Raw genomic sequence first — 19,761 nt, forward strand, 5'->3', positions numbered from 1 at the left:
ACTCCTAGCTATTACCTCAACATTTAAAACATTTTTAAACATATTAAGTTCAGTTAATAATGATAATAGACATTTTGTTTATTTCCCTGAAATAAAACTCCTGTAGTGCATTAAAAAATCATCTAAATTCAACGCATTTATGTATGAATTAAAATTTATCGCCAAAAAGTAATGTACGATAATTATCAGGAAAATCGATAATTTTTTGGCCTAGATACGATAATTTCAGATTTTCGATCTGGCAACGCTGACCCAAACCAAAGCATACATTATTCGCGGGATGAGGGTGCGTCGCTCGCCCTGCGATTGGAAAGCCTACCATTGTGAAGTCGTTTGACTCGTTTGAAATTTGGAATTTTTGTTTAAAAGGTAAAAATTATTTTCATAAGTTATAACTTACTACTTGATATGTAACTTAAAGGGCTTTAGATAAAAATTGGTAGGGATTTGATAGTGGTGCTTTCTAAAGATTTTTGAAAGGTAAAAAAATCCATCAGGTAGGAAGTACTAAGATTTGATTTTAATTTGATTTTTAAACTTTGTGGGTTTTTAGAAAAAAAATTGATCGGGTATTGAGGTATTGTTAGAAAATTTGATCGGAATAGTGATAGTGGCGCTATATTAAAAAAATTGAGAGGAAAAAATTTGATCGATTCAAGTTATTCATCTTTGATTTGAAAATGATATTGAAACGTTGCGGGGTTATAAAAAAATTGATAGTGATATTGGCGCCCTCTTGATGATTTTGAGAGATAAAAAGATAGGAAAAACAAGTGCCCATCTCTGAATTCATAAATGCAAAATTTAACCATGGTTAGTTTAAACTAGTAAATAGTAAGTAATATACTATAGAGACAGATACTTCATGGTTTAAAATAAACTTTTATTAAAAATAATATTGGGGAAGCTTTTCGAGCTCAACATCTTAATTGAAAAGGAGCGAGTGGGCTCGAAAAGCTTCCCCAATATTCTTTTTAATAAAATTTTATTTTAAACCATGAAGTATCTGTCTCTATAGCAAAGATGGGCACTTGTTTTTCCTATCTATCTTTTTACCACTAAAAATCATTAAGATGGCGCCACTATCACTATCCCGATCAATTTTTTTTTAAAACCCCACAACATTTAAATATCAATCAAAAAATTTTCATATAGCTCCACTATCACTATTACGAGCAATTTTTCTATCAATATCCCAAAAAGTGTAAATATCAAATGAAAATCAAAAATGAGTACTTTCTATCAAATAGATTTTTACCTTTAAAAAATTTTGAGTAAACACCACTATCAAATTCCTATCAATTTTTATCTAAAGGTTAAGTCTATATATCAAATCAAAATCAAATGAGTACTTTCTGCCAGATCAATTTTGTTCCTTTCAAAAATCTTTACACAATACCTCTATTAAATTCCAATCAATATTTTAAGTTAGTTTTTCGAAACTATCAAAAATTAAGTTTCACCGAACCTACAAAAATCAATATCGTTTCAATTTTTTTCGTTAGATGGCGACCTCTATCACTTTCAAATCAAATTTAACTTGGCCTGTAAACATGAATATCATTTCAAATTTTTTTCAATAGTTGTCGACACTTGTCCTATCCCATTAAAATCAAATTTTCGTAACGATAAATATGTGGAATCACAAATCAATCAATTTTTTTTACGGGTATTCTGAAACCTTTCAAAATCAATTTTTCTTTGTATAGAATATTTTGTGTTAAAAATCATATCAAAATTGATAGAATTTTAAAGAAAAAAAAAGGATCAGATTCAAAAAAGATGTGATAGTGCCCATCTTTGGTGACCCCCCAAATTTTGAATAAATACACTGGTCTGAACAATTAATTAACTGGTCTTTGACCACCTAACCACCGTTATTTCCAAGGCTGGCCGTGACTTCTTTTAACATAACTAAGTTTTGTCCACTTTTGACCGCTGATACTGGTCAAACTATAGGAGCTAGGAAAAAATGGCAATGGACGATGTTGCTCCTTTTTTTAAGCCCAACAACATGTTTCAATTTGAAAAAAATCGGTCGAAAGCCAAATTCCATAGAAGAAGTGCGATGTCCTTTCTGGGCTTACGGTTTTAGCATAGACCAAAGCCAGGCGATCCGGAACAGATTGCGTTGTAGAACGAGGGGCTTGTAGAAGGCAGGAGTCGAGGGTAAGAATAAACAGTAAACCTATCGGTTTACTTTAATTTTGGCGCTAGGGGGGCCACAAGTTAGGCATTTGCCCATTTTAGTGATTTCTGGCGATTTTCGACTTTAAACCTAAATTTTTTAAATTAAGACCGACTTGGTTGTAAATATTTTTAGTAAGTGCTGATCATGTTTTGAGTATGTTACGGTTGTATTAAGAATTTTTAATTTGTAGTGATATTTCTTCCTAATTCGCGGGACCTTACAACCCGTGTAAGCACTATTGTGATATTTGAGTTTCGTTCCAAATCAAAGATTCAGAATACAAGCACCCTCTGTCTCCAAATATTTGATCTTTGACCTTGGACACCTCTATAAACTGTGTGTAAAGTCTTCTACAGAAAGTGGATAGTTTCGAAGTTCCTTTTACGACATCGCGCGTTTGTTATGAAGCATGGTCATGGATTTTTCATTTGGTGAAAAATAATCTTTGGTTGTTAAGTAGGTTAGCATTCGGAGGTATTATTAGAAGGGATGAGGAAAAAACACGCAAATTTTACGCCCTCCATCGGTTCTTTGCTGAACTAAAAGACACGTCAATGGAACATAGAATAGTTTGAAATTTGAGGGTGGATGTTATGCGATGACTTATAGGAACAGGGTCGTAGGTATGGGCAGCACTTGTATGGGTGGAGCTGCCCGTAGGAACCTTTTCCAGAGTTACCATATGAAACTACATTATCTTCGGTTCCTTTTGGCTAGAAGAAAGGTTATTATTAAAGGACACACTTGTTGTTAATAACGTTTCTTTAGTTTAAAATGAAATTGTAAGGAAGAAACCCATCGGCTAACTCGTGGCAAAACATATAGTAAACGCCAATTGATAATTTCCGGTTAGAAGTAAATTCCAGTACATATAGACGAATATGGTTGACCTACGGGAAAAGTTTTCTACCACAAAAACAGTCCCTTGATGTGTTACACCTGTAAATACCACTTATGTTGCCATACCAAATAATTTTAATGAAAACAAATATCTCGAATTTAAAAAGAACAATTTATTAACAATGTCCGGAAAAGTTCACTAATACAAAATACGTCTTTGTAGACGTCTACGAAATCTTTTTTTTTTTCGAGGCATTGGCTAACACTACAAACTACTTAATTTGCATGTGTTAATTTTACATGAATATGCTTTGAAAAGTAATTTGCTTGCACAACCCATCAATATATTTAAAATATGAATTTAAAATTAACAATATCGTAATTAAAACATAATATTTTATTATTTGGGAACGAACTCTATTTTGATCGGGGGGTCTGGGTGCCTGGGGACACCCTCCTTAAGGTCTCCAACTGGGCGATATTCCAACTCTTCTCTCGTTACGACTGTCGCAATTGGAACTTGGTCGATGAAGGCATAAAAAGGCTCTTGTTTGACGCAGCTGACATCGACGTTGACGCAATCAGCACCGAACATCATTTCTCTGTCGACGGTTGCGTTGTCTGCGTCAGGCTGGGCAACTTCCACTTTCACGGCGTGACCGCAGTGGGCCTTTTCAGTGAGGGATTCAATCCGTTCCTTCGTCCAACGTCGCAGTCGAACCAAACAATATCTTCTTCCCGTTTGACAATCAGAGTCAGATTGACGTGGCTGGCGAACTGTTTCTTGGTGATGACTGTTCGAGGCGCCAATTTGGTTTCCAGATCGACCATGAATTCGACGGTCAGCTTGGAAGGTTCGCTTGGTAGCGAAGTTTAGGTCGCAAGTGGGATATTTGTGGGCCTTTATACCGTGAGGGTGATGTCTTATTTCGTGAAGATGTGAACTCTTCGAATGTCTGGTCCGGTATCCGCACTTTGTGTATCCAAAGGGATTTCCTCCCGAATATCTTCTATTGTGACTAAACAAATTCCACTTCTGAGCAGACTGGTCGCACTGGGAGGGTTTCAAGCCCGAGTGAGTTCTACTGTGGCGAATTAAATCCTCCTTTCGTGCAGACGCGTAGTTACACTGGTCACACCGGAAGGGTTTCTCGCCTGTGTGAGTTATTCTGTGGAAAATCAATGCACCCTTTTGTGCAAATGCGAAGTAACACTGGTCACACTGGAAGGGTTTCTCGCCCGTGTGAGTTCTTATATGGCAAATCAATGCACTCTTGTGTGCAAATGCGAAGTTACACTGGTCACACTGGAAGGGTTTCTCGCCCGTGTGAGTTCTTATATGGCAAATCAATGCACTCTTGTGTGCAAATGCGAAGTTACACTGGTCACACTGGAAGGGTTTCTCACCCGTGTGAGTTCTACTGTGGCGAATTAAATCCCCCTTTCGTGCAGACGCGTAGTTACACTGGTCACACCGGAAGGGTTTCTCGCCCGTGTGAGTTCTTCTGTGGCCAATCAATGCACCCTTTTGTGCAAATGCGAAGTTACACTGGTCGCACTGGAAGGGTTTCTCGCCTGTGTGAGTTCTTCTGTGTTCAATCAATGTACCCTTGCGTGCAGATGCGAAGTTACACTGGTCACACTGGAAGGGTTTCTCGCCCGTGTGAGTTCTTCTGTGGCAAATCAATGCACCCTTCTGTGCAGACGCGAAGTTACACTGATCACACTGGAAGGGTTTCTCGCCCGTGTGAGTTCTTCTGTGGCAAATCAATGCACCCTTCTGTGCAGACGCGAAGTTACACTGATCACACTGGTAGGGTTTCTCGCCCGTGTGAGTTCTTCTGTGGCAAATAAATGCACTCTTGTGTGCAAATGCGAAGTTACACTGGTCGCACTGGAAGGGTTTCTCGCCTGTGTGAGTTCTTCTGTGGTCAATCAATGTACCCTTGCGTGCAGATGCGAAGTTACACTGGTCACACTGGAAGGGTTTCTCGCCCGTGTGAGTTCTTTTGTGGTCAATCAATGCACCCTTTTGTGCAGACGCGAAGTTACACTGATCACACTGGTAGGGTTTCTCGCCCGTGTGAGTTCTTCTGTGGCCAATCAAATCACTATTTTTCGCAGATGCGTAGTTACACTGGTCACACTGGAAGGGTTTCTCGCCCGTGTGAGTTCTTCTGTGGTTAATGAAATTACACTTATAGTTCGTTGCGTAAACGCATTCTGAGCACTTGTGCATCATCTCTTCTCGGTTGCTCATTTTGCCAGTTTCACTCTGAAGTCTGAATCAAAGGTTCTTTTGAATTCATGAACTGGTGTTGCTCATACAAAGGCCTAAAACAAATTGAAATTAAAATATTAGCAAAAATAAATCAGAACGGACGAACAACTTTATCATTGGGCGCCAGTTAGTCGAATTAGCCAAAATGATAACACGAAAAAGAGTGTGTAGTTAAATCAGCAGCCAAATTTGGATACAAACAACAAAAATAAGCATATATCATTTACTGTATATGCTATTACTTTATTAATTTATTATTATTATGATGACCCTTATTATTATTTTTAAATTAAAATAAATAACTCGATAAAGTAAGATAATTAAACCAAATATCCCATAACGCGAAAGGTGATAGCAATGCGTTTTATGGAAGAAAGTAAAGCCTTAAAGCTAAAGGACAGACATATATACGGGCAGAAGTAGCTCTTCGGTAAATCGTTATCTTCGAAATCTAGCAAGTGACGTCATTGGTTAGATAACCATATCCCTCTCTCTACGTTGCGACTTTCACTACAACAAGTTCGCCAAGAAGGCGATAATATTATTTCGTGCCACACTTATTAATTACTTCTGACCAAACACGGCTTCGATAAGAAAGTGCCGCACTTATTTATTACTTCTGACCATACACGGCTTCGATAAGAAAGTGCCGCTCTTATTTATTACTTCTAGCAAATACACGACTTCAATAAGAAAGTTCCACACCAGGCCTTTAAACACGCTATCTCAGTGTTGTGAACACATTTCATAAGACGAGCCTTAACCCTGAACATTTTACGAAAAGGGGGAAGACAATTTCCGAATTTTACCCTTTCCGACGGCAGCAGTTCCGTGGCGTCTAATTCAAGTTAACCGATACTGCTCTGCGTGATTTGAACCTGGAAGTGCGACTTTGTCACCCCTACTAGGTAACTCTTTCTCATTATCTTTTTCTCCGTACCTTTCCATACAGAGAGGTTAACTTGGATTAATAATAAAAGCTAACGCTTACTTTACTAGGATATTTCACACGTACCTTCGTCAACGCATTCGCGGGCGTCTCTCAAACTTCAGAGAAGACGGTGGGGGGGGGGGGGGGGGACAATTTAGTGGGACAAGCTTCGCGGCGCGTGCGCGAGATTTGAAAACTAACATTTGTAAGTGAAATAACGGCAATTTGAAATTTGAGTCCTGTTTTCGGCTACGTGTGGAATCATTGTAAGCTTTTAATAGTTAAGTCGTTATTACTTATTAATTAAACGGTATAATACGGTACAATAATGTTGTAAAATGGGAAGAGTCAAACATTGTTTATACCCAGAATGCAATAGAGTAGTATCACCTCGTAGCTTTGGCCATGGCCGCCATTTTAGGCGCGTTTTTTTCTCTATAGGAAAAAGCATGGGTGACGTTGCGTGATGTAGCACTGACACTATAGCGATTCCAGATATGGATATAACATGTTAGGAGTATCTTTTGTCTATGGAACATCCAGACCGTGTTCATTATCCAGTAAGTACATAAGAAACTTAATAAGTTAACTCATATCTAAAACAATAAATAATTAATACTTACGTAAATAATAATAACCATAATATCCAGGGTTGTTGATTTTTTTGATTTTAATCGATTTTTTATTTTTTTTATTAATTTTTAGAGTTTTGTCACTTTTTAAAAGCAATATATAAGCTTATTGATATAATTATTATTTTTGTATAAATTATATTCAATAGTAGACAGTTTTATCATGTCAAAAAATATTTATTAAAAAAAAAAGTATATTTGTATCACAGGAGTAACCTTGAAAAGTAAAACTAATCCGAGAGTCCATTATTTTCAAAAACCCAAAATGACGTGGGGAAGGGATCGTGGTAGTGATAGGTAATAGTGTAATATAATGACAAAATTGGTCTAAAATATAATAATTCAATAGTAAATCTTTAATTTATGGAAATTTAATACCTTTTAAACAATCTTTTATAGGACAAGATTTAAATCAAAGATTTTTTTTAAAAATCATTTGATTTAAATCAAACCACCCTGATAATATCAGTTTTTATTATATGTGGTACTTACTTAAAACCTCCAAACAATAATAATTTCTGTACAGAGAGAATAACATAGGGTAATAACCCACCACGTGGAGAAACACGTGCGCCCTCCTTAAAAAGCTTGTCCCACCAAAACGCAAAAAAATCGACAGGTGGCGATGAAAGCAATCCCAAAGTTTGGTGGACGCGGAAAACCTAGAGTAAATATCCAGTAAGTGTTAACTTTTATTATTAATCCAAGAGGTTACTTCGTCAGACTCTCTACTATTTCAAACAGAAAATTCACCTTCCTCGAGCCCTTACGAATACTAGCAGCTAACTTCATTTATCTTTCTCCGTTTTCTCCGCAGAGCTTTTTTATAGGTTAACCGATACTGCACTCTGGGATTTGGAGCAGTAAGCGTGCCTTTGCGACCACTACGAGGTGACTGATTCCCAGTTTTCTCCGTAGATCTCTCTGCAATTTCGATCGGTTCTCTCCCGCCTTAACAGGCACTACTAGCTAACCATCTAGTTGTACCGCTATTGAGTAAACGCAATATTTCTTCCCTCCCCCATATAGGGGGGCACGAAATAAAAACGGGTTTCAGAGGCCCCTACTAAAAAGCTTACCGGCATACCAGTTAACCAAGGTAAGAGCGAACTTGGCCAGCTTATACAAATCGTTTTAAATTCATTTCCCGCAATGTTTTGAATGTTTATCCATTTTACCGACATTTTTACTCAATTTAAATTACTTTAAATGTGAAATTAAATTAACTTAATTTAAACTTGATATTTAATTGTTTTTACTTCATTTCCAACTACTTTTCAATGGGCATACCTGCGCTTAGACGTGCTTTTTAAGGGCACCACACGTTTGTTATACAAGTGGTTGGCTATGCTATACGTCACGCTATCTTGACTATTTTAAAATATGTTATTTGCTTTGTTATCTCGGGTATTGCTCCCCAGGGCTTTTGGCAATGATATATTTGGTACTTTCGGAATTTATTTTTAATTGCGACAAATATCTTACACAGGATGTTTGTTATTATTCCAATGAACATGATATTCATTGATAAAATTGATTTTCCACTGGATGAAAGACTAGTTGATTTGGAGCTTTGTTAAAGCACTAATTTTGTTCAAAAAGTGCTGCTTTTGATAAAAATTACATTTAGGTTGTTATTGTACAGGGTTAAATATTGTTTTTAATGATTGATATAGCGTTTTAATATTTTTTTGTGGTAAAGTTACTCTTTAATTGTTAAGAATTAGTGCCCTGATTATGATAAAGGAAGAGTGATAAAGTTATTGTACAAGCCGTTGATATTTTGGTAAAATGTACACTGAAGTTGCTGGAGTGCGGAGATTTGAGTTTTCCACGTAAAATAGCATTCGGCTTTGACACACCGACAGACACCCATTTTCCAACAGCATCTCTTGTACTTGGTTGAAGCCCCTTATACACTAACTCGGGAGTATGAGATGCGTCGTTTGCTAACTGCATCTGGCGAATGTTTCGAAATTACAAGCTGCATTTTACTGAAGGGTGGATATTTTCAATTAATTTGTGCTATTCGAAATTGTTTTTCTTTCGGCCAAATTAAGTTTCGGCCTCTTTTAGTTATTTTTTCGGCTATTTTCAGTTAAAATGTCGGTCCCATTAATTTTAATCGTTAATTTAATGTACAGGGTAATTGAAATAATGTTCATAAATAATGAACCAGGTGATTAATAAAGCGTGGTTATGGCTCTTTCTTTGAGTTAAAATAACTCTGGTTGTTAATGCTTAATGACAGGGTGATTGAGATCATGTTTTTAATGTTTTAATGAAAAAACGCTCATTTTTGACCAAATTTATATTGGGTTATTATAGTACGTTCATTAAGTTAGTGTACAAGATGATTGAAAATTGTTCAAATTTAAATTTGAAAATATATTTCATACATCGGGGTATTGTGTGTACTTCAATATCCTTTTTACCTTTGCATTTTAAGGTCAGGGATCAAATATTTAGAAAAAGATGGTTCGTGTATCTTAGTTTTCAATTGGCACTAAATTCAAATATCACAAGAGAGCGTATGCGAATTGGTAAATAATCTCATTTTTAATTCCAATTAAATTAAACTGCAGTTACGAAGAAAGGTATATGAGAGGATAATATATAGTTTTAAGGGTGAATAAATTTTACACCCAAACCTTGGTTAGCGCATAATTTTTAAAATGGTGTCCTTTTTGACCGTCGCCATCTTGTGAGCGACGCTGTATGTATTTTTTAGTTTAAAGGAACACAGAAGGACTGCATTGCCAAGAGTGATCAATTACGCCAATAAGTCAGTCAGTTTTTAAATCTATTCCAATTTGTTTAGGATTTAGCTTTTTTATCCGTTTTCTACTTACATCAGAGGATGCAAATATCTACATACCCACCACAATTGATTGCCACCCGTAAGCCGCGTTTTTGATTACAATAAATATATCGAACCAAACGTACAAGACCGATTTACAAAAATGATCCTAGGTATTACCATATGTAACATAATTACTAGCTCTATTTCTTCACTACCGGTTTGTTTCACCGATATTGCGTCATCCGTACCCTACGTAATGTTTGACGTCATCGAATCTCAAATGCCGATTATGCCGTCGCGCAGTTAGCTCTACGTCTGATAAACCACGGCCAATTTCGATTGCGTGTACCGCGCTTTAGCGGCCCCGCAAATCACCAGAATTTAACGTGTATATATTTTCCGGCCCGGGCTCCGCTACGACCAAAATTTAACGTTAGTCGAAAAATCAACTAAAAACAACTTTTTTTAAATGAATTTTAAAAAACATTTAATTGAACGGAATGTAGGTTAATATTTGAATAATAGTATAATAATTTTTAAAGATTATAATTATTTAACGGTGTTTATAAATTATAAAAGAGTTAAACTGAAACCAAGAACTTCCTCTGGATGCTGCCAGCAACATTGTATTATTGCGTAATACTTGAAACACATGTAAATAGATAAATAAATAAAACAAAAAGTGAAAAGAAGATGCAATGTAACTTCAGGGTAAATATATTATTTTAACACTTTTAATTAAATAATATTAAGTTAAAATATATTATAAACGCAAATAATTATAATTTTAGGTTTCAACAAGTTTTAAGCTTTCCTCTTTTTAAACCTAGAATAATATTGTATATTTAGTATGGGCCGGTTTGTAATTTTATCTGACTGAAAATCTGTGTATCTTTTGGTACAAAATCATGCCGACCAATGCTTTTTAACCATAAACTTCTTAGGCTTTCTTCGCTAGGAAACTCGTGAAAAGGTAGGTCTTTTCTATTTACATGGTTTGATGTATAATATGGTACGCAAAACGAAGGCATTGGGATTAATATTTCTATCTTTGCCTATTTAGTTCCAAAGATGTAACTAAGCATCTTTTATCTTCAATTATATTAGTTTTAAGATAACAACAATCAACAACAATAATCAGCTAGGCTATTACCCAAGGCACCACCTTAGGCCTAAGTCATCGAGCGACTTTTAAAGCCTTTAATTTAGGTGGCCGGGTTAGAATGCGTAGGAGGGTGGTGGCAAGCCACGCGAGCCAACAGCTACCTACACTAACTATTACCGTTAACCTCTACAAGTTTTTTAGGGCAGGGGAAACCGAAGAGCTCGCGGGAAAACCCCTTAAACCAGCGGGGAGAGAACTTGCGAACTCAACGCAGAAAGAGTAGTTCCGAGTTTTCACCCAGTACCACAAGCTGGGATCGAACCCGGCTCCTCTTGCTGCGAGGCGAAAGTGCTAACCACTCCGCCACCCCACATTCTTACTCTTAATTAGATTTACAGCAAATACTACCTAAGAACGGTTATAAATTCGCGAATTTGCTATATATACATATATATACTATTAATAAATATTTGTTACTAAAAAGATTTATAAAGTTTAAGAGAGACATTATTTACGCATCAAAACGCTCTAAACACCTCTACAGCCTTCAAAACCATATGTTCGAATATGCGCCTTCGCGTAAAAAACGCGTCTCTTTTTCTTCATTTAATTTTTATAAGGTTAATATTTTTTTAAACTATGAATTTAACATAAATAGATTGCGAAAAGATGTTTTTTCTAAAAAGGAAAGTGGAAAACCGAAGAAACTCCGGGGTTAAAGGCTAAAACCTTTTGCCAGAATTTTTAATAGGTGAAATTAATTTGCCATGTGATGTGGTTTCGGCTAAAATTAAGGACACTCAGTCATCAAAATTGAATCGTTTGGTGTTGGAAAAAGTGGAGGTACATCAAAGGGGAGAACATATTAATTTAAATGCAGTCGTAAATTTATTGAAGAGAAAACTATCTGACGCTGAACTAAAAATTCTGGCAAAAGGTTTTAGCTTTAACCCCGGAGTAAAAAAATTCGATTTTTGTGATATTAGTGCATAGACGGAGGACCAGTTGCGTTTTTTAAAAATTAAGGAAGAAGAAAAACAAGACAATAATGAATTCAGTATCAAGAATTCTTATTATTTAGTCGAAACATTAAGAAGAATAAAAGTGGAAGATAGTTATGAATTAGGTAGTTTAGATATTATAAATTTATATACCAGGATTCCGGTTAATAAAGCGTTAAAAATATAAGAATGTAAATTAGAACACGAAAATAATTTTAAAGCACAAACGAATTTAAGTGTGGATACAATCATAGAACTCTGTTGCTTATGTTTAAAAAATCTTTCTTCAGGTTTGAAAATAAGTATTTTAAGGAATTGAATGGGTTAGCAATGGGCAGTCCCTTATCGCCGGTAATAGCCAATTTATTTTTAGAAAATTTAGAGGAAGATATTTTTACGGATCCGCAGCTTAAACTTAACGAAAAAATATTTTAATAATTAGAGAAGGTGACAAACTTAAAAGTAGAATGTCCAAAAACCAACTCATGCACAATCTTTTATAAATTTTAAATCGTCACATCCCAGGAGTGTAAAGGTAGGAATAGTTAAATCGTTAAAACATCGGATTGAAACCCTTTCGTATTGGCCATAGAAGATAAAGCGTTGTATAAAAAAATTATTAAATTGTAATTATCCTAATAAACTGAAGACATTTTTGCGACAAATCTTGTAAAAAACTATAAAAACTACACGGTAACGAGAAATGATAAAACATTAGTGTTACCTTATGTAAAATCAATAACCGAAAAAACCAACCGCCAATTAAAACCATTAGGAATAAAACTTGTTAGCTCTAACCAAGGTTCATTGGGTTCGCTCTTAATTAAAAATAAACCGGATAAAAAATTTGATGAAATGACTGGAATTGTATATGAGATCGGTTGCAAATGCGGAAAAAAATATATAGGTGAATCGAAACGGTATTTAAATGTAAGGATTAAAGAGCATAAGAATTGTGTAAAAGAGGGCAATAGGGAGAACGCGATAGCCGAACACATGTGGAGTTCTGGCGGCGACGGACACGCCATCAAGTGGGAAGAAGCGAGAGTGTTGGAAAAAGAAAAAAATTGGTTCAGACGGACCTTCAAAGAAAGCATTTTTATTGCTGACAGAGGGGGTATGAACCTAAACGGGGGAAAGGTGAAAGTGAGTAATTGGGGCAGTTTTAAAAGGTTTATAGGCCATAAAAAGGGAAGAGCGCGTTCAACAAAAATAACTGTACGCTGATTTTGCTATCTGTTTGTTGTATTTGGATTTTTCGCCATTTCTATCTAAGGGTTGAAAAGGAGCGAGTGAGCTCGAAAAGCTTCCCCAATATTCTTTGTTAATAAAAGTTTATTTTAAACCATGAAGTATCTGTCTCTATAGTTTATTACTTACTATTTACTAGTTTAAATTAACCATGGTTCAATTTTGCGTTTATGATGCTTTTTAGTAGGTTCCTTTCCAGAGAAGTGCCCCCGTTGGCAAAGGCCCAAAATCTCCAAAATTTCAGATACGAATACGATTCATACGAAACCAACTAAACGACCATACTTAACACTCGAAACTTAAACAATTATAAACCGTGCTTATCATAAAACGCCTATCCAATAAAATAACAAGATAAATTTACAATATAAAACTTACCTAATTAACAGACAAACAAAGCCTCGAACCGTTGACCGTGCTCGAACAGAGCTCTCGGAAACTTTATAGCAGGTATACGAATACCGGCTTACCGCGGACCTCATGGCGAAGTTTTCATGGTTAAAATATTTGATGTAAAGTAGGAAACATGACGAGCTCTATATTATTGTAGACGAAATATGTTTAATTTTAGAAATTTAATAACAAATGGGGGATTTTATTTGTGGAATATATTTATTTATTAATCGCAATTTAATAATCTTAATCTCGATTTAATCACCTTAAACGAGATTTAATCGGTTTAATCATTAACTCGATTTAATCCATTTAATCATCTTAATCTCAATTTAATCCTTTTAATAATCTTACTCATAAGATGCCCATTTATGCATCTTAATTATGATTTAATCATTTAATCATTTTTATTTGTGAAATAATTTTATTTATTAATCGAGATTTAATCAGCTTAAAGGTGATTTAATAATCTTGATCGTTATTTAATCATCTTAATCTTGATTTAATCGGATTAATCACTAACTCGATTTAATCATCTCAATCGGGATTTAATCCTTTTAATCATTATAATCAGGTTTAATCGGATTTAATCATTCAAGGGTGCAAACTTAATCATCGAAGTGCGCTGCTCCTCGGTTAATAATGTTAATTTAGTGCCGGCCATTTCGGTGCGGACAATTTGGTGCCGGGCATTTCGGTGCGGACGTTTAGGTCAGAACAATTTGTTGCCTATATCAATTTTATGAAAAGGTATGAAAATTATATGGAAATGGGTATAGTGTTTGTCTTTTTAAAAATTGAAATATGCATTAAAATATTACAAAATGAAAATGTTCAAAAATTAAAATTGAAATTGTTGGTGATAATTTTCAGCCTAGAGAAGAGTCTTCGTAAGCTTGAATCTTTTTTAATTCAACCGGTCGACGACTCGACGGCAGTAGCGGATAGCGCTTCTTCTTCTATTAGCAGGGCCGGATTAACCAATAGGCCGAATAGGCCTGGGCCTAGGGCACCAAGCCTACAAGGGGCACCAAGCTGGTTCGAAAAAAATAAAAGTACAAAACTTTTATCGTTTGCTTTTCACAAAATATTTTCCGGAGTAATTTTAGTAAATGCGTCCACCCCTATGAACCAAAAACGTTTGATTGTCACATTCTCTGACGGACTGCCGTGTAGCCCCTGACGACATACTAAATCTGGCAGCAAAATGAATTTTCCTTCAATTTTTCAATTATAAATTGAGGAAGCGCCTAGCTCGCTTCGCTCGCTATTGAAAGGGGGCACCAAAATTAACTTGGGCCTAGGGCCCCATAAAGTCTTAATCCGGCCCTGTCTATTGGCAATATTAGGAATCTCCGGCTGTTTGGTTGGTCGGAGGAACTATGAGCCCTAAGACCCCTGAGCAATATTTCAATGGCGTTTTTCGTTTTGTGCAATGGCAAACTGATGTTGTAAAATTAAAATAAGTTGACATTTAAACCAATTATATAAACTGACAATCATAATATTAGATACTTTTTGTGAGAGGCCGTTTTCTCCTCGGTTAGACAAGCCCTACAAATTGGGTCATCACTGACACCAATAAGATAATGACCTTTTATTCGTCTTAGAGAACGAGTGTAGCTCTTTTGCTCTCTGCCTAGAAGAACCAGGGATAAACTCCTTGGCCTGTCTTTGACCATCCATCTCAATCCAAAGCTTGAGTTGCAGATCCAACATATTCTTGGAGACCAGGCTGCGTATCAGGCCACGGGGGATGGGTAGAGCAGGTTGAGGCCCACTAAAAACAGCTCTTGTAGACTCCCGGGCCAAGGCATCATTCTTTTCGATCCTGTGATACCCTTTATGAACAGCTACATGTATCCAATAAAGTTGAGCTTTATTGTGCATAAAAAGATCAGAAAGAAGATCTAAGCAGCTAAGAACCAGTTTAGAAGTGATACTATACTGGTTAAGAGCGTTAAGAGCGGCCTGACTATCCTTGTAGATTTGGATAACCTTCCCACGATTCTTCCTTTCCAGACAATAGTCGACACAGAAGCAGATTACAGAAATTTCTGCTTGGAAAACGGTAGCGTATTCTCCTAGACTTTCGTAAAAACCATTGTTATTATTAAGGCAGTACATACCCGCGCATGCACCAGAATTGGTCTTAGACCCGCCGGTAAACCAGACCACCTCACCTCTGGCACCGAGGGTAATATTAGCCCAATCCTTGTGGCTTGGGAAGTTAACCTCAAAAGGCTTACTAAAGTGTAAATTAGCAGCCGAGATGTCAGAATCCATCTTAATTTCGGGTAAATGACTAGAAATATCATGATAGAGTTTGGTGTGACTGTTTACCCAATTATTAGCCTTCCAACAACCATTTTGGTTAAGCCTATAGGCACCAAAAGCAGCAGCTTCCTCTATAAAAAAGATGCAGAGGAAGAATGTTCAGGAGAACTTCTAGAGAAGCACTTGGGGCTGTTCTCATAGCTCCAGTAATTCCAATACAGGCTAACATTTACAGGGTGCGCCGATCAGACTGCACGTTTTTCAAAGTAACCCTTGGCTACCAGACCACAGCTGCGTAAGACAGAATGGGTCTGATGATCATAGTAAACAGAAAGTATACAACTCTGGGACTAAAGCTCCAGGATTTACTGACTGTACTCCTAATCCTTCAAAATAACATTTTGCCCTTCTTTATAATATCATCAAGATGTGGTTTCCATGTTAATTTGCTGTCAAGGATGACACCGATGTATTTCACCTCGGTGCTTTCCACTAGGTTAGTTCCAAATAAGGAAATACCATTGACGATCCCTGGATCCTTTTACAAGTAAATGGGACCAGGACCGTCTTGCTAATATTAACTGTGAGGTTGACCTCCTTGCACCAGCACTCGACTGATGCCAGAGCCCTTCTCATTACATCCCGAACTGTCGTTGAGAATTTCCCAGTGACAATAAAAGCAATATCATCGGCGTAACGGAAAAAACGACATCCCCCCTATTCAGAAAATCCACCACCAGGCACCGCAAAAGGGGAGATTGATTCAAACATGGCCTTTATATAAGTTATTAACTTTTACAGAAAACATTGCGAAGGAACGTAAACAAATGTAGAAGACTGATTACGCGGTTGAATGGGTAAGAAAATGGCTGCTATTGGCATAAAGTCCTCTTCGGGTTAGTGCGGTGTGAAAAATTTCCACGTGAATGACCGTCGGGAGTCCAGCAGCATCGAAGAGGAACCATGAAGAAGGAGGCTGCAAGCGGCGAGCCGGTCCGAAATGGCCAATCCTAGACTTTTTAGCCCCACGCTTTTACATTGCCCCCCGCAACTAGGGAATCGTATGGTTAGACGGGAGCCCGTAGGAATTTCCCTGCATTTCCAATCTAGGGTACGTAGTCTAGATTATCTTTGATCCTAGGAACCTTGAAGGCATCGACGGCGGGGAGAGAGGCGACGGTGAAAGCAAAGGTAATTTAAACTCGTACCCTATATTCGAAATCACTCTCTCGCGCGTTTCCGATAGCGTTTACCCACTTCCCTCTGGAACTCAGAAAAAATTCGCTCCATGGTTTGCGCCTTACCGCAACCGATGGAGCCCGATTTTTCTGAGGTCACGTGCCGGAAACATTGAATTGGGAATAATACTGCTAGAATTACAATTACGATTTCGGTTGCCATGGTTACGCGGGACCTGTTCTGATAAGACTACGAAATTCATCTTTATAATTAGGCGCTAGCGCCATCTATATTTTATAAAGTTATATGGCTAAAAATAAATAATTATTAGCTAACTCACCGTAACTTGAGTTAAAAAGGATCGTGTTGACAGAATAAAATTATTTTTAAACAACTTCAAAGGTTTGTTTGTTACGAGTAATCATACATTTCAATTTCGCATCAGATTCGCGAAAAAATTCAATTGTAATATAGTTTCCACCACTAGAGACAGATGCCGCCACGGTAGAACGTAAAGTTTATAAAGTCTCCTTATTGGTCCCGCGCCAGCCAGATTTAGTTGTACCTCTATTTATTCCCAACTCAATGGCCGGAAATGGGTAAACCCTTCGTAACAAAACCGTCAATGGGAAAGCTCTCAGTATTCGAATCTAGGGTACGAGTTTAAATTATCTTTGGTAAAAGCCTGCAATGGCGAGGCCCACACGAAGCGACGGAAAATTGGATTTTGAATATCACTTACTGCGCGACTTAGGCTGAACCTAATTAGACCAAGGATTCTATATTTTTAGAAGGATAGGAAGTGATGGCGCTTTCACTCCGGGAAGAAAACGCGTGACTGCGCAGTAGCTCCTTCCAAAAATTACCCAGCCAAGGTCAAATATCGCTAGCGTGAAGGCGCCAAAGCCCATTTCGCCGTTGAGCGATTTGGCCTTGCGGGTGAATAAAAGCGGTAAAAGTGACGTCACTCTTTTGTAAAACTCCACGCTCTTCCCGCCAGGCCGTTTATACAGGGGAGCCTAGTCACTTCCTAAATCCAATCCATCGAAGGATTTCATAAAAACCATTCTAAATTTAATTGGTTTAGTTCTAAACCATTTATATTTCCAGAGAATTTAACATTTATTTATTTGGTTTAATTTTAAACCATTACTGTAGCAATATAAAACGATTTATATGATATTAGAGTTTAATAATGGCTTGTATATAAACCATTTTAAATATATTTATATGCTACTGCAAATACCACAAATGTTTAAAGTTATACTCTTACTAATATGGCGATATACCTATACTGCGCTTCCAATAGCAGCTTAATGGTTTGAATTTGAACTCTTACTATACTGCCGGGAGACCTTTACTGCGCTTCTAGTGGCATCTTAATGGTTGGTGTTTAAACTCTTACTATACTGCCGGGAGACCTTTACTGCGCTTCTAGTGGCATCTTAATGGTTGGTGTTTAAACTCTTATTATACTGGCGGGAGACCTTTACTGCGCTTCTAGTGGCATCTTAATGGTTGGTGTTTAAACTCTTAATATGCTGCCGGGAGACCTTTACTGCGCTTCTAGTGGCATCTTAATGGTTGGTGTTTAAACTCTTATTATACTGGCGGGAGACCTTACTGCGCTTCTAGTGGCATCTTAATGGTTGGTGTTTAAACTCTTAATATGCTGCCGGGAGACCTTTACTGCGCTTCTAGTGGCATCTTAATGGTTGGTGTTTAAACTCTTATTATACTGGCGGGAGACCTTTACTGCGCTTCTAGTGGCATCTTAATGGTTGGTGTTTAAACTCTTAATATGCTGCCGGGAGACCTTTACTGCGCTTCTAGTGGCATCTTAATGGTTGGTGTTTAAACTCTTATTATACTGGCGGGAGACCTTTACTGCGCTTCTAGTGGCATCTTAATGGTTGGTGTTTAAACTCTTAATATGCTGCCGGGAGACCTTTACTGCGCTTCTAGTGGCATCTTAATGGTTGGTGTTTAAACTCTTATTATACTGGCGGGAGACCTTTACTGCGCTTCTAGTGGCATCTTAATGGTTGGTGTTTAAACTCTTAATATGCTGCCGGGAGACCTTTACTGCGCTTCTAGTGGCATCTTAATGGTTGGTGTTTAAACTCTTATTATACTGGCGGGAGACCTTTACTGCGCTTCTAGTGGCATCTTAATGGTTGGTGTTTAAACTCTTAATATGCTGCCGGGAGACCTTTACTGCGCTTCTAGTGGCATCTTAATGGTTGGTGTTTAAACTCTTATTATACTGGCGGGAGACCTTTACTGCGCTTCTAGTGGCATCTTAATGGTTGGTGTTTAAACTCTTAATATGCTGCCGGGAGACCTTTACTGCGCTTCTAGTGGCATCTTAATGGTTGGTGTTTAAACTCTTATTATACTGGCGGGAGACCTTTACTGCGCTTCTAGTGGCATCTTAATGGTTGGTGTTTAAACTCTTAATATGCTGCCGGGAGACCTTTACTGCGCTTCTAGTGGCATCTTAATGGTTGGTGTTTAAACTCTTATTATACTGGCGGGAGACCTTTACTGCGCTTCTAGTGGCATCTTAATGGTTGGTGTTTAAACTCTTAATATGCTGCCGGGAGACCTTTACTGCGCTTCTAGTGGCATCTTAATGGTTGGTGTTTAAACTCTTATTATACTGGCGGGAGACCTTTACTGCGCTTCTAGTGGCATCTTAATGGTTGGTGTTTAAACTCTTAATATGCTGCCGGGAGACCTTTACTGCGCTTCTAGTGGCATCTTAATGGTTGGTGTTTAAACTCTTATTATACTGGCGGGAGACCTTTACTGCGCTTTTTAAAACACAGTAATGGTTGTTCTGTTAGTATTATTTACCAGAAAACATATAGTAGA

General features: G+C 37.2%; 2 protein-coding genes across 2 annotated transcripts in view; one reads left to right on the top strand and one right to left on the bottom strand.

Moving 5' to 3' along the window:
- LOC149968657 (uncharacterized) overlaps window positions 1–19,761 on the top strand; it is a 365,051-nt gene that overhangs the window by 44,429 nt on the left and 300,861 nt on the right. The gene's annotated exons all lie outside the window — the stretch shown is intronic.
- On the bottom strand, window positions 3,432–5,291 carry LOC149968659 (uncharacterized). The gene has a single exon (XM_090168373.1). The coding sequence runs from the start codon at window positions 5,289–5,291 to the stop codon at window positions 3,432–3,434; it is 1,860 nt and encodes a 619-aa protein (XP_090024499.1).

The sequence above is a fragment of the Leiobunum rupestre genome, chromosome 1 (genome assembly GCF_980474605.1).
Source record: "Leiobunum rupestre chromosome 1, qqLeiRupe1.1.hap1, whole genome shotgun sequence".
NCBI classification, from domain to species: Eukaryota; Metazoa; Arthropoda; class Arachnida; order Opiliones; family Sclerosomatidae; genus Leiobunum; species Leiobunum rupestre.

Coding starts and splice junctions, on each gene's coding strand:
- LOC149968659 (XM_090168373.1), bottom strand. CDS start 5,291: ATGAGCAACCGAGAAGAGATGATGCACAAGTGCTCAGAATGCGTTTAC.